Source organism: Podarcis erhardii (assembly GCF_964252035.2).
Source record: "Podarcis erhardii genome assembly, chromosome: 3".
Classification (NCBI taxonomy): Eukaryota; Metazoa; Chordata; class Lepidosauria; order Squamata; family Lacertidae; genus Podarcis; species Podarcis erhardii.
The window spans coordinates 33,409,704-33,422,235 of record NC_138507.1 but is presented as its reverse complement, the minus strand read 5'-3'; the positions used below and the strand labels follow the sequence as shown (position 1 = coordinate 33,422,235).

Below are 12,532 nucleotides of genomic sequence, written 5' to 3'. Positions count from 1 at the left end.
GAAAAATGGCGGGTGCCACGGCAGCAGGCAGCGAGCAGCTCCTGAAGCCAGCCAGAGCCAACTGTGCTACCAGGCTGGCTCTGAGCTGCTGAGGCTACCGCTGCCACGTTTTCTGGGGACAGATTTGCAAATCTGGGGACTGTCCCCGGGAACCGGGGATGTCTGGTAACCCTAGCAGAGTGGCTGGGGAAACCCAGCCAGATGGGCGGGCTATAAATAATAAATTATTATTATTATTATTATTATTATTATTGAGTTATTGGTTAATGCAAACTATGTTGGTATTAAATATTGGTTAATATAATATTGGTTAATACAAAGTAAGTTGGGAATTTTTTTTTCTTTAGAATTTCTGTGGGTAGCATCCAATGATGTTTGCCCTGTGATGGAAGCAATCTGCTAATGAAACAAGGGAGAGAATGTGCTAAATTGCTTCTAAATATTTTCTAGCTCTACAAATCTGGATTGTATAAACTGGTATATTTTCCTTTGTAGGGGTGAAATAGCTGAAAGTGGGGGGAGTGATTCTTATTTGGAAAATGGTGTGAAGGAAAAGGGTCTACCACTTAGGCCACCTTCAAATCTGATGCACCAGCAGCTTTATTGTGTGCTTTAAAAAAAAAAACCCAAAGAAGGGGGAAAGGGAAATCATGGAACTGGGTGCAATGTTTAGCTTCACTTAGTGAACGTAGAAGACAAAAGAAGGAAAAGTAATAATATAAAGCTGGCCAGGCATGATTTTCTGTAGCTGCATGCAGAGTACCAAATTATAAAGCTTTAGTACTGTAAGATCAAAGACTTCATGAAAAGTCTTTTTTGTTTTGGACATCTTACAAGAAACATTCCAATTTGGTTCACAAATAGTATAAAAACTATTGCAGAGCAAATGATGCACAAGAATAGAGTTTCTTAATACCAGGCATCCACATATGCTGCTGTTATGTTGCACATATTTGGCAGTTGATGTTAACTTGTATTTCCTTTACTCATGACTTCCTTAAAAAAACAGATTTGGAAGAACACCGACTTCTTATAGGCCTGTTATAACAGATTTTCCAAGATAGAACAGCCATTTTTTGATCATGAAATTCTAACTACATTTAACATTCATTTTCATATTCTTAGTTGTGGCTCTCTACTACGCTTACTGCAAAGTGCACGATTCGTAACTATTTGTAAATAGCAATGATGTTTTAGGTTCCATGGAGATACACACAATGAGCTTTGCCATGTAGTCTTACGGTTAAGACTCAGATGCAAGTCACACTTTCTTGGGTGGGCTTTCTTCCATGACTGCAACCTCAATGGCCTGCAGAAAGCAGCCACTGAACATAAATTTACCTTGTCTTAGCAAAGAAAATGTAGACATTGCCATTGATTATATAATCTGAAACCGTTCACCCATCAGTTTCTTGCAGATGTAGGGCACTCGATGGCAGTAGAAGTGACCATGTACTCATGTTGAAGTTGCTTTCCCCAGGAAGTTCGCCAAGCCCTGCAGCCTGTAGCTCTAAGGCAGCATCAGAAATAATAATAATAATAATAATAATAATAATAATAATAATAATAATAATAATAATTTATTATTTATACCCTGCCCATCTGGCTGGTCTTCCCCAGCCACTCTGGGCAGCTTCCAAAAAATAAAATAAAAATAAAATAAAATAAAATACTGTAATACATCAAACATTAAAAGCTTCCCTAAACAGGGCTGCCTTCAGATGTCTTCTAAAAGTCTGGTAGTTCTTGTTCTCTTTGACATCTGGTGGGAGGGCATTCCACAGGGAGGGCGCCATACCGGGAAGGCCCTCTGCCTGGTTCACTGTAACTTGGCTTCTTGCAGGGAACCGCCAGAAGGCCCTCGGTGCTGGACCTCAGTGTCCGGGTAGAACGATGGGGGTGGAGATGCTCCTTCAGATATACTGGACTGAGGCTGTTTAGGGCTTTAAAGGTCAGCACCAACACTTTGAATTGTGCTCGGAAACGTACTGGGAGCCAATGTAGGTCTTTCAAGACCAGTGTTATGTGGTCTCAGTGGCCGCTCCCACCAGTCTAGCTGCCGCGTTCTGGATTAGTTGTAGTTTCCGGGTCACCTTCAAAGATAGCCCCACGTAGAGCGCATTGCAGTAGTCCAAGCGGGAGATAACCAGAGCATTCACCACCCTGGTGAGGCAGTCCGCAGGCAGGTAGGGTCTCAGCCTGCGTACCAGATGGAGCTGGTAAACAGCTGCCCTGGACACAGAATTGACCTGTGCCTCCATGGACAGCTGTGAGTCCAAAATGACTCCCAAGCTGCGCACCTGGTCCTTCAGGGGCACAGTTACCCCATTCAAGACCAGGGAGTCCTCCACACCAGCCCGCCTCCTGTCCCCCCAAAACAGTACTTCTTCCTTGTCAGGATTCAACCTCAATCTGTTAGCCACCATCCATCCTCCTGTAGTTGCAGAGAATCGTGTCTAGAATCAGCACTGAAGGAAAGTGAAAAGCTGTTTGAAAGTTGCAAGATACTTTGGTCTTTTACATAAATTAGTACGAGTTGGCACCATAGATTCCAATGTAATATATGTGCCTCCTGCGGTTTTAATAAGGAACTCCACCCATTTTTTTCCTCTCTCAGCAGAATTTAAATGAGCTCCAAAAATGTGTATGAAAATGCACTTGCCACCTTTAGTAATGTCAGATTTCTGGCATGACAAGTGTTCTCTGTTCCTCTCAGGTTTCCAGAACATTGTGTATTCGCAGTCACAAAGCTGTCATTCTAACACTGTAGAAAGTTAGGGATTTACATGAGGAGTCACTGCATCTCTGTACAGGCCCAGAGCCGTGGAGGGGCCAGCTGAGGGCACAGGCACTCCAAGTGGTCCACTAGCAGCCTTCACCTTCAGGACCCCAACTGTATGCATTGGGCCAGCAGGCAGGAACTGCTGCTGTGCCAGCCTCTTCCTTCCACAGACTGAGAGCATCCATTGAGGCTGTCCCTGGGACTCAAAGGCAGCATGAAACCCATGGGGTAATGCAGCCACCTGGCTCTAATGTGCCGGCCACTCACCCGTCTGCACTCCTCCCTTCTAGGTCTCTGGAGTAGTAGCTAGAACTTTTAAATGGGAGCCTCACAGTTCCCATATGCAGGGCCCACCCACTATCAGATTACCCAACATGCAATGTGATAAGCTTTACTTTGTTCTTGAGAGCTTCCATCAGTGTGGCTGAAAGTAGTGACAGCCCCTTTTAGTGAGTAAGCCATTTGAAAGCACAATGCTAACTAGGTCTACTCAGACAGGGGGCTTCAAAGCCCTAAAGTTGAAGCAGAGGGTCACTTGTTGGGGAGAAATGGTGACAGGTGCTTCTCTTATTCGTTGGTTGTTTCTTGCAAATTTACCCCTCAACAGCTTTTGAACCCCCCATACTAGCTATACTAGTATGTCAGGCTTCCTCAACCTCAGCCCTCCAGATGTTTTGAGACTACAATTCCCATCATCCCTGACCACTGGTCCTGCTAGCTAGGGATACTAGCATAATGCTTATCAGATGGCAGGAATGTACTACCCGGTATATGGAAATGTGGCCTTAAATGTTCAGGATTGAGTTTTAGCTCCATGTTCCTTTCTCCAGCTGTCTTTCTGCCATGCGCCTCCCATCTTAGTTCTGCTTCTCCTTTCTCTGTTTTGTGGCAACTTCCAACTTTCCAGTATGTATCCCTAAGGTTTGGGGTCTTTCCAATGCTGCTTATATTCAACCGGAGCTTCCAGGGATTGAACTTGGTACCTTTGTCATGCAAAGTATATACTCTGCCATTGAGCTTTGCTTCTTCCTCCTCAAAACAAAATGCATACACTTCAATTTTAGTGTGCCTTTGTGTTGAAGGCAGCCATTTCTAAGCATGCCTCTTGCTTAAAACAATGCCCACAGTGTGAAGAAAGTGTATTTTCAGCTCTCTTGAATCTGTGCCCATTCCCTCTCATTGATTAGCATGTTTTATTTTTGTTAGATTAATTTATGAAGGGAGAGCGCTGTGGAATCGCACGTTCCTTGACAGAGAAAAAAATAACATCTATGTTCTCTTTTTCATAGGCTGTATGAAATCATGGTTTCCAGGGAAAACCATTGACTTAACTGGTTGTTAACAGCCAACATCCTGAGCTTGCAATTCTGGCATGTTACGCAATTCATTCACCCTACAGCGTACATGTTTTTCAGTAAATCAAGCATATCAAGTCAAGGATCTCCTATGTTGTGGTTAAGACTCCCCCCCCCCGGCCCCCTTTCCACCCTCTTAATGACTAATGACTAATTTCATTCTAGCACAATGTAATCTTAAAATGGGTCGACTTTAGCAGGCGGGATCACTTGCCAGAACAAACTGCGTTTAGCAGGACAGACCTTCTGTGTTGCTTCAAACACTAGCGCACAACAAGAACTTCCTCTGTTGTAGACAAGGAGTCTGTTGGTTCAGTGGCCTCGATTGAATCATATCAAAAATAAGCTCTGTCTCGTCCAGAGTTGTTGGTTTTTTTTTTTTTTAAAAAAAACATTTCAATGAATGATTCCACCAATCCAAAACGTTACTACCAACTCATCCATACACTTTGTCTTATGCAATGGAATGCAGCTATCCCTGAAGATGTATGCAAAACTATGACTTATCAGTATTCCTGTATCAAACCTGAAGCAACACTATGACTATGGTACTAATTGAAGGGGTGCTGGTATGAGTTCTGTTGTTCCAGTATTTGTTCACTCCTTGCTATTTTGATTTCTTGTCTTTTCTATTTGCACATCACCATAAATAGATGTATCCCTATGTGCTGGGTGCCAAAATTAGACAGTGCTCTCTGTGTGTGTGTGTGTGTGTGTGTGTTCCTTATGCTGTAAATATGCATGGGTTTTTATTGTCCAGTGAGGTGAACGAAGTTGTTGGCATCAGTTTATCTCAAGAGGCAATGGAGTGTGCCCCTTAGAGTGAAGTCAACCCGCTAGAGAATCACAGCGCCTGCTGTAGCTGCAGAGACCCGTAACTTGTAACTGCTGCCTCCCATGTTGTTTTCGCTGTATTAGCAGCACCAAAGTGAGCTCTCTGTGGTGCAAGTCTGGGCATTGTGTATGAAGGTCCTAGGCGGTATATCAGAAATAAGATAATTCTAGATCTGTTTCCTTCTTTCATTTTCTATTGCAGTCATTTTTAGGTTTTTGTGTTTAAGCCAAATGTGAGAGCTGATTGTGAGAGCTGTTCATGTCACAGTGCAACATGAGAAAAGTGTTAAGTTTCTCTTGGGACACAGGCTAATCTAAATGACCTTTAACATGTTTTTGGAAGATTGGAAAAAGGTTGAGCTCATGCTGCTTCGGCATTAAACTTGGGAAGATTATTTAGCAAAAGGACACTAAGGAACTGAAGTACAATACTTTTTAAAGCTCCCGTGAACCAGTTGGATACAAAAGGCTCAAGCTGGAAGGAGTGAATTAGACATCATGTGGAAGCCAAGGAGAGACTCTGGTTTCAGTACGTGTTTCATGGATGTGGGCTCTTTTGAGTTCCATTATTCATAACTGGGGGGATTTTCTGTGGTTTCTGTTTTGTTTCAGGGGCGTTTGTGTGTTAGGGCAGATTTACCCTCAATGTTCTTGCAAGCTCCACATAGTTTTCTTCTGCTGATACTTAGATGTGCACCAGGATTTGGGAGGAGGGCGATCGGATGTCCTATTCTTGGAGGAACTTCTCGCTGTAATGTTTATGCTTCTGTCAGGACAATTTAGTGTAGTGATGTTGCTGAAATTTTAATCAGCTGGTTCAGTCTATGGATTTATCCAGGTCATAATGGTCAAGTGTTTTGCAAATTGACTGGCATTCCTCCAGAAGTTTTATCCAGTTTGGAATGTTACATGAGATCTATGCATGCACAGTTAGCATTCAGAAGAGCAAGTGCCCCAAAGATAGAAGTTATTTAATATTAAGCCTTTTTCTTGATGACCCTCTTGGGTGGCTCATTATGAATTCCATGACCTGACAAAGCAGTCTTTAGTTTGGTGAGTATCTTCTTTAGTGAATTATCTTGATTGCTTCTTGCTGCAAATGTTTGATGTGCTTGTGGTCCCTTCCTTTCCAGATCTAAAACCCCTTCATTTTACTTAAGGGTGTTTGTAGGGGGAGGGGAGTCGAATTTCTAGATAGCTCCCCATGATGGCAGGTGAAACTAAACTATAATTTCTCAGGAACAGTACAATAACGTAGATGCATGCAGCACTATGAATGTATTTGCTAACATTGTACCTGGGACTCTTGAGAGCAAAAACTCAAAAACATATCAGCAGAGAAAGCTCATAAAATACAAAGTTAATTCAGAATTGTTTTGCGGGGAATTTGCCTATCACTTATTTAGGACTGAATCAGTATGTTTCAAATTATCAATGTATAGCTTCTGTGGTAGATTCTTTCAACTACAGTGGTATCTTGGGTTACATACGCTTCAGGTTACAGACTCCGCTAACCCAGAAATAGTACCTCGGGTTAAGAACTTTGCTTCAGGATGAGAACAGAAATCGTGCGGTGGCAGCGTGGCAGGCCCCTTTAGCTAAAGTGGTACCTCAGGTTAAGAACAGTTTCAGGTTAAGAACGGACCTCCGAAACAAATTAAGTTCTTAACCCGAGGTACCACTGTAGTGGTATCAGTAGGTAGCCAAGTTTGACTGGTTGTCTGATAACCTAACTTTAGAAAGAACTACCTTTAGAAAGAACTAGCTGTACAGTGGTACCTCTGGTTATGTACTTAATTCGTTACGGAGGTCCTTTCTTAACCTGAAACTGTTCTTAACCTGAAGCACCACTTTAGCTAATGGGGCCTCCCGCTGCTGCTGCGCTGCCGCCGCGCAATTTATGTTCTCATCCTGAAGCAAAGTTCTTAACCCGAGGTACTATCTCTGGATTAGCGGAGTCTATAACCTGAAACATATGTAACTCGAGGTACCACTGTATTGTCTTCTGGGAGATGCTTTATCTAGAACTCTCATTTTTAAATAGGCTTCTCGTGTGAGGGATGTCTTAGAATCATAGGGCAAAGCATGATGGCTGTAAGAACAAATGCAAGAGCAGAGTTCCTCAACAGTCCTCTCTCCGCTGTCACTCCCGTTTTAACTATCAGCAAAACTGGTGTTCTGATAATCATGATGCTGTTGTCATAGGTTTTACTCAGTTAGGCTGCTGTGCTGCTGCAGTCCTTAGTGAATCCCATTCCACACTTACAGCGCGATCATTAGCAAGTTCACTTGGAACAGTCCTATTGAACTCACCGTATTAGCTGTGCTTCAGATTGCAACCTTGGATGGTCTAAACCAGCCTCCCACAAACTGGTGCTGACCATGCATTATGGATTGCAAATCTCCTCAGCCACAGCAAGCATGGCCGATAGTCAAGGATGATGGTTGTTGCAGTTGGGAACATTTAGAAGAAAGCAATGGAAGAGTGGTCTAAACGACTCCTTAGTTTAGAAGTATATAAATTTTGGTATCATAATTTTCTAAATGGAACATAGGCCCTGGGGTAGGTGGCATTTTAACACCTCATTCTGTGCTGTTTTTCCTTTCTAACCCACATACCTGCAGTGCTGTTTTCCCCAACAGAGAAAAATAATATAAATACCCACAGCAAGCCTGTCTTCTTCCTCAGTCAGTCTGCTAATAGCAGCTTATAGGGTTGAGAGTGAACTCAGATATGGGTTTGGGTCAGATTGGATGGTATCCCTTGTCCACTCAAAACTGCAGCAGTCTTGTTAGCTGCTTTAAAGTAAAGAAACAAAATGCTGATCAAGCTTCTCTGGCCTCATGTTCTTAAATGTTACAGGTATAATTTTTTTAGAGTTCTCTCTTGTTACATAGGGGACGTGGGTGGCGCTGTGGGTAAAACCTCAGCGCCTAGGACTTGCCGATTGCATGGTCGGCGGTTTGAATCCCCATGGCGGGGTGAGCTCCCATCGTTCGGTCCCAGCTCCTGCCCACCTAGCAGTTCGAAAGCACCCTTAAGTGTAAGTAGATAAATAGGTACCACTTTATAGTGGGAAGGTAAACGGCGTTTCCGTGTGCTGCGCTGGTGCTGGCTCGCCAGAGCAGCTTCGTCACGCTGGCCACGTGACCCGGAAGTGTCTGTGGACAGCGCTGGCTCCCGGCCTCTAGAGTGAGATGAGCGCACAACCCTAGAGTCTGTCAAGACTAGCCCGTATGGGCAGGGGTACCTTTACCTTTACCTTTACCTTGTTACATAAATAGCAGGAACTTGGTTTGAGTGGAAATAAACGTTGCATGTAGGTTTTGTTACTATTCCCTTTCATATAGTCCCAAGTCAGCAGTGAAATATCCAAAAGTTGTTCATAGAGAGAAGTTTTTTTTAAAGTTGGACCATGATGGATTTCATATAATTGTATACAAATGTAACACTACGCCAATATATGTTGGCTTGCTATCAGAGACTATGTGCAGGATTGGAGCCTAAATGTGCAAGTTAAACAAACAACAAAATGCAGTCCCCTTTGCACGCCCAAACTGGCTAAGGCTATAATCCTGTATGAAGTTTAGGCTGCTTAAATCTCATTAAAGTCTGGGAGTAAAACAATGCAAGTTTGTGCGAAATTGCACGCTAAGGCCTGGTTCAAATAACAATGACTATTGCTTATTGAGAATCTTGCTCTAAGTCCCAGCACTCTTTTATTCACACATTAGCTTTAGCACTTCTATTTTCCTTTGTTTAAATTACATTTGAACAACAACAACAAAAATGGGTTAAAGATTCAATCTAAACTTAGTGGTGCGAGCAGGATGAAGGGCCTGATTCTTGCTCCAGCTCCAGTTTGGCATAGAAATTGGGACTGGAAAGAGCCTGATGTTAGCTGTCCGTGGCTGTGAGACCACCTTGAGATCCTGCAGATCCCAGGACAGTGCAGCCCCACCCTCTCCCTTCGAGCGCCCATTCTGACTAGTGGGCCTCCTATTCACTTTCAAGTTTGATGGCTGGCTGGAAGCCAGTTTGACTGGCAGAGCTGAGCAGGGTGTAAGGGCTGGATTGCTTTGCAAACATTGACTTACAAACTAGGTTATGGAATCAGCACAAGGCTGAGATTAAATCACACTTTCCCAGTTTGGACGTACAGGAAACTTTAAATAAACCATACCACAAGTGCCAAAGCCTGTATATCCGGGGATCTTAGTTGGCTCCAAATATGCAAGTTGAACCCCCACCCCCCAATTTGGCACATTTTATTTATTTAGAATGTTGTTGTTCTGTATAGTACCTATTAAATTCACAGAAGTGTACAGAAACATGAGACTCATGCACACATGTTAAAACCAACATATAAACATAACGAAATATATGCATGACAAAAACAACAACAACCCAGGCAGCTAAAAGCAGAATCAAATATAGTTCCCAAAATCATATTCCCAGTCTGTAATGCTCGCACAAATAGGAAAAGCTTCACCTAAAAATCTTGTCATGCTGGTGCTAGCCGTGGCACTCTGGGGTGCCAGCACAGAGAAGGCCCCCTCATTTGTACCTCCATTAAAGAGGAGAGTTGGAGCAGAACCTTAACCATTGTTTACTGTATTTGCACCTTCTGTTTTCCTTTCCTGTGCTCTATAAAACTTTATTTTGCTCACTGTTCTAATAAAACCCTGGCAACCCTTGTACTGGTGTTTGTGAAGCCAAGGGCTTGTTGAAGTTGAGGTTTCCATCTGCTGGATGGCTGTATGCATGTTAATGGCAAATCAATGGCATTCTTTTCATTGTACTTCCCTGGCTGCTCTTTGCAAAGGAAATAGCTATTGGTTTCCATAGACTTGCAGCTCCGAGGATGCTTGCAAATGCCAGACTAGAGCTTGGCATCCTTGAAGCAGGTTCTCAGATTTTATGCAGCTCTTTGAGAAGTTTCATAACAGGTCACCGGCATGCCACTTGCGCAGCAGTCTCTGTATGGACAGTTATGCCTTTCTGGAAAACCCAGTAGGAATTCATCATAGAGCAGTGTTTCTATAATAAACATTTGAAGGAGGAGGAGGAGCCATAAGCATGCTGCTCCTTGCAAGCAGTTTTATCCCCTCTTCCATGCAGCTTGGGTGTGCCATCTGGGTATACTTTGGGACTTTGCCAGGGCCGAAGTCTTAGTGGGCGAGCACTAGCACAATACTCTAGTAGACTGAACCCACTGTAGTGAATTTCTGACTCTTATATCCTCAGTGGCAGAGAAGCCATGTGGGCCAGATATGGTGAACTTGTGGGCCTCCAGAGTTTGTTGAGTTGCACCTCCCATCACACCTAACCATGCTGGCTGGAACAAATGAGTGTTAGCTACCAAAAACATCTGGAGGGGCCCAGCTGCCCCACCCCTGATGTACACTTTAGTTTCTTGCATAAGTGCTGGTTTTGACCTATAAAGCCTTAAATGGCTCAGTACTATAATGCTTGAAGGACTGCCTCTCCCCAGGTAAGCCATCCCAGACCCCACGTCTGAGCTCCTTCATGTGCCTTCTTCACATGAAGTCTGGAGGCCGGCAACACAAGAATGGGCCTTCTCTATAGTGGCTCCCCATTTGTTGAATGCTCTCTCCAAACTCTTCATTACAGACTTTTAGGCACTAGGCTAAAATGTTCCTCTTCAATCAGGCTTTTGGCTGGTTAATATTCTACATTCTTCTAAATTTGTCTGTGGGGCGGGGGGCGTTATTGTTTTGCTGTTTTGTTTTACTTATTTACTTGTTTTTATTCAACATTTTATTCTGTGAACTGTCCTGAGATCTTATGATGAATGACGGTATATAAATCTAATAAATAAGTAAAATAAATAATTTTGAACTCTCAGAAATGTATTATACATTTTAGCGCTATTCATTTCGCTCAGCGCCATTAAAGTCATGAAATGCACACAGTAGGACTAGTTAGAAAACTATAGAAAGCCAAAACAGTTCAGATATGTTGCATCTGTATTTTAATGCAATTATAATAAGGTAACTTTTCTTTTCCCAGTTTATTTTAGGATTTGAAGTGCTGGAAATACTGTATACATGGCAAAGAACATAAAGTTTCTTCAGGCATTTTTAATGTTGTTGCTGCGTGATTACATATCGGCTGAAGATGGTGATGTAAGATCAAGTAAGAATCAACTTTATTTGCTAACCATGGCTGTTTAATAAATTGTGGAGGCATCTCTAATGGTCCCCATTTTCTCTCCTCCATGAGGTTCCTTCTTTCATTAAAATAATGTGTAAGCAATTTTTCATTGTAATGTTTCATTTAAAATATTTTAATGCGCTTGATAATATCTTTGGAGATAGATTTGCATACCTTATAAATGTACTTTTAGGACTATATTAAGGTACTATATTTAAGCTACATAGCATGACAGTTCAAAAGTGACAAGTTCAGACTTCTTCCACAGGAAGGTAATGTTGGTTTTGTACAGCTTGGATCAGAGATCTTTACAAACCAAAGGTCCATCTGCATTATATATTTAAAACAGTATCATACTACTTAAAACAGTTGTGGCTTCCCTGAAAGAATCATGAGAAGTATAGTGTGCTATTCCTTTCACAGAGCTACAATTCCCAGAGTTCCCAGGGAATAGGGAGTTTATTGTTAAACCACTCTGGAAATTGTAGCTCTTGTGTGGGCAATATGATTCTTTGCCCGGGGGGGCGGGGGGCGGGGAGAGGACCAAGACTGTTCAAAGTGGCTTGATGCAGTTTTAAATGTATAGTGCAAATAAGTCTTTACATTAATTCCCTAGCTTCTCTGGCCCCAGAACAACATTACAGTCTTTTCCTGGGTCTGCAGTACTGTTCTATCTTGGGTCCTTTTTACACTTGGTCTAGTTTAGACATCATCTTCCCTGTGGGGGAGGAAAGGGGAGAGAGTATTTGGGTGCATGGCAGGACTATGGCACCTGAATCAAGTCTTTATGTTGTTTTATGTATAACTTAACCTTTTATTTAAAAGGAGCATATACCTAAAATGTAAAGAGCAAGTTCACCAAGCCGGTGTTCTAAAATATATGTCTCACAAATGGAACCTGCAACAAAATGTTTTGTGTTCTGGCCAATCAGCTGTTCCCCTTTCCACGATAATTTATTCTTTCCCCTGTAAGTTATTTTCTGCCTTACATGTCACTCGGCAGTCTGTGGCAAATGAGCATGCCCAGTGTTCATTGGACTGTTTTGGGTCCCCCGCTTTTGTTTTCCACCCTAAATAATTTTTTTGTATTTCTTCAAATCCTCCAAGCATGCTTATACGTCCTTCTTGTGTTTAGGTAGCACTGTTTTGAGGTCTGGAATTGACCTTGGATGGCCTTGGCATGTGTGCTTTGTGACAAAGCTAAAGTATTTTTGGTTTTTTGGTTTGTTTGTTTTTTGCTGAGCAATATGCAGCCCATTTTTATTTTTATTTTAGCTACCCTCAATGAACTCTAAATCATCTCAGAGAAAATTATATTGAATGATGTTGTGGGGAAGCGATGTGGCAGGCTTGAGGTTATTTAACAGTACATTGAAGCTAAGC

The 12,532-nt window shown here is 42.4% G+C and overlaps 1 protein-coding gene across 1 annotated transcript in view; it reads left to right on the top strand.

Moving 5' to 3' along the window:
- Positions 1 to 12,532, top strand: part of COL21A1 (collagen type XXI alpha 1 chain) — a 113,117-nt gene that overhangs the window by 34,044 nt on the left and 66,541 nt on the right. The window contains exon 2 of the mRNA XM_081857570.1: positions 11,006 to 11,131. Within this exon, the coding sequence (XP_081713696.1) occupies positions 11,044 to 11,131 (88 nt within the window). The 5' untranslated portion in view covers positions 11,006 to 11,043. The remainder of the gene's footprint in view (positions 1 to 11,005; positions 11,132 to 12,532) is intronic.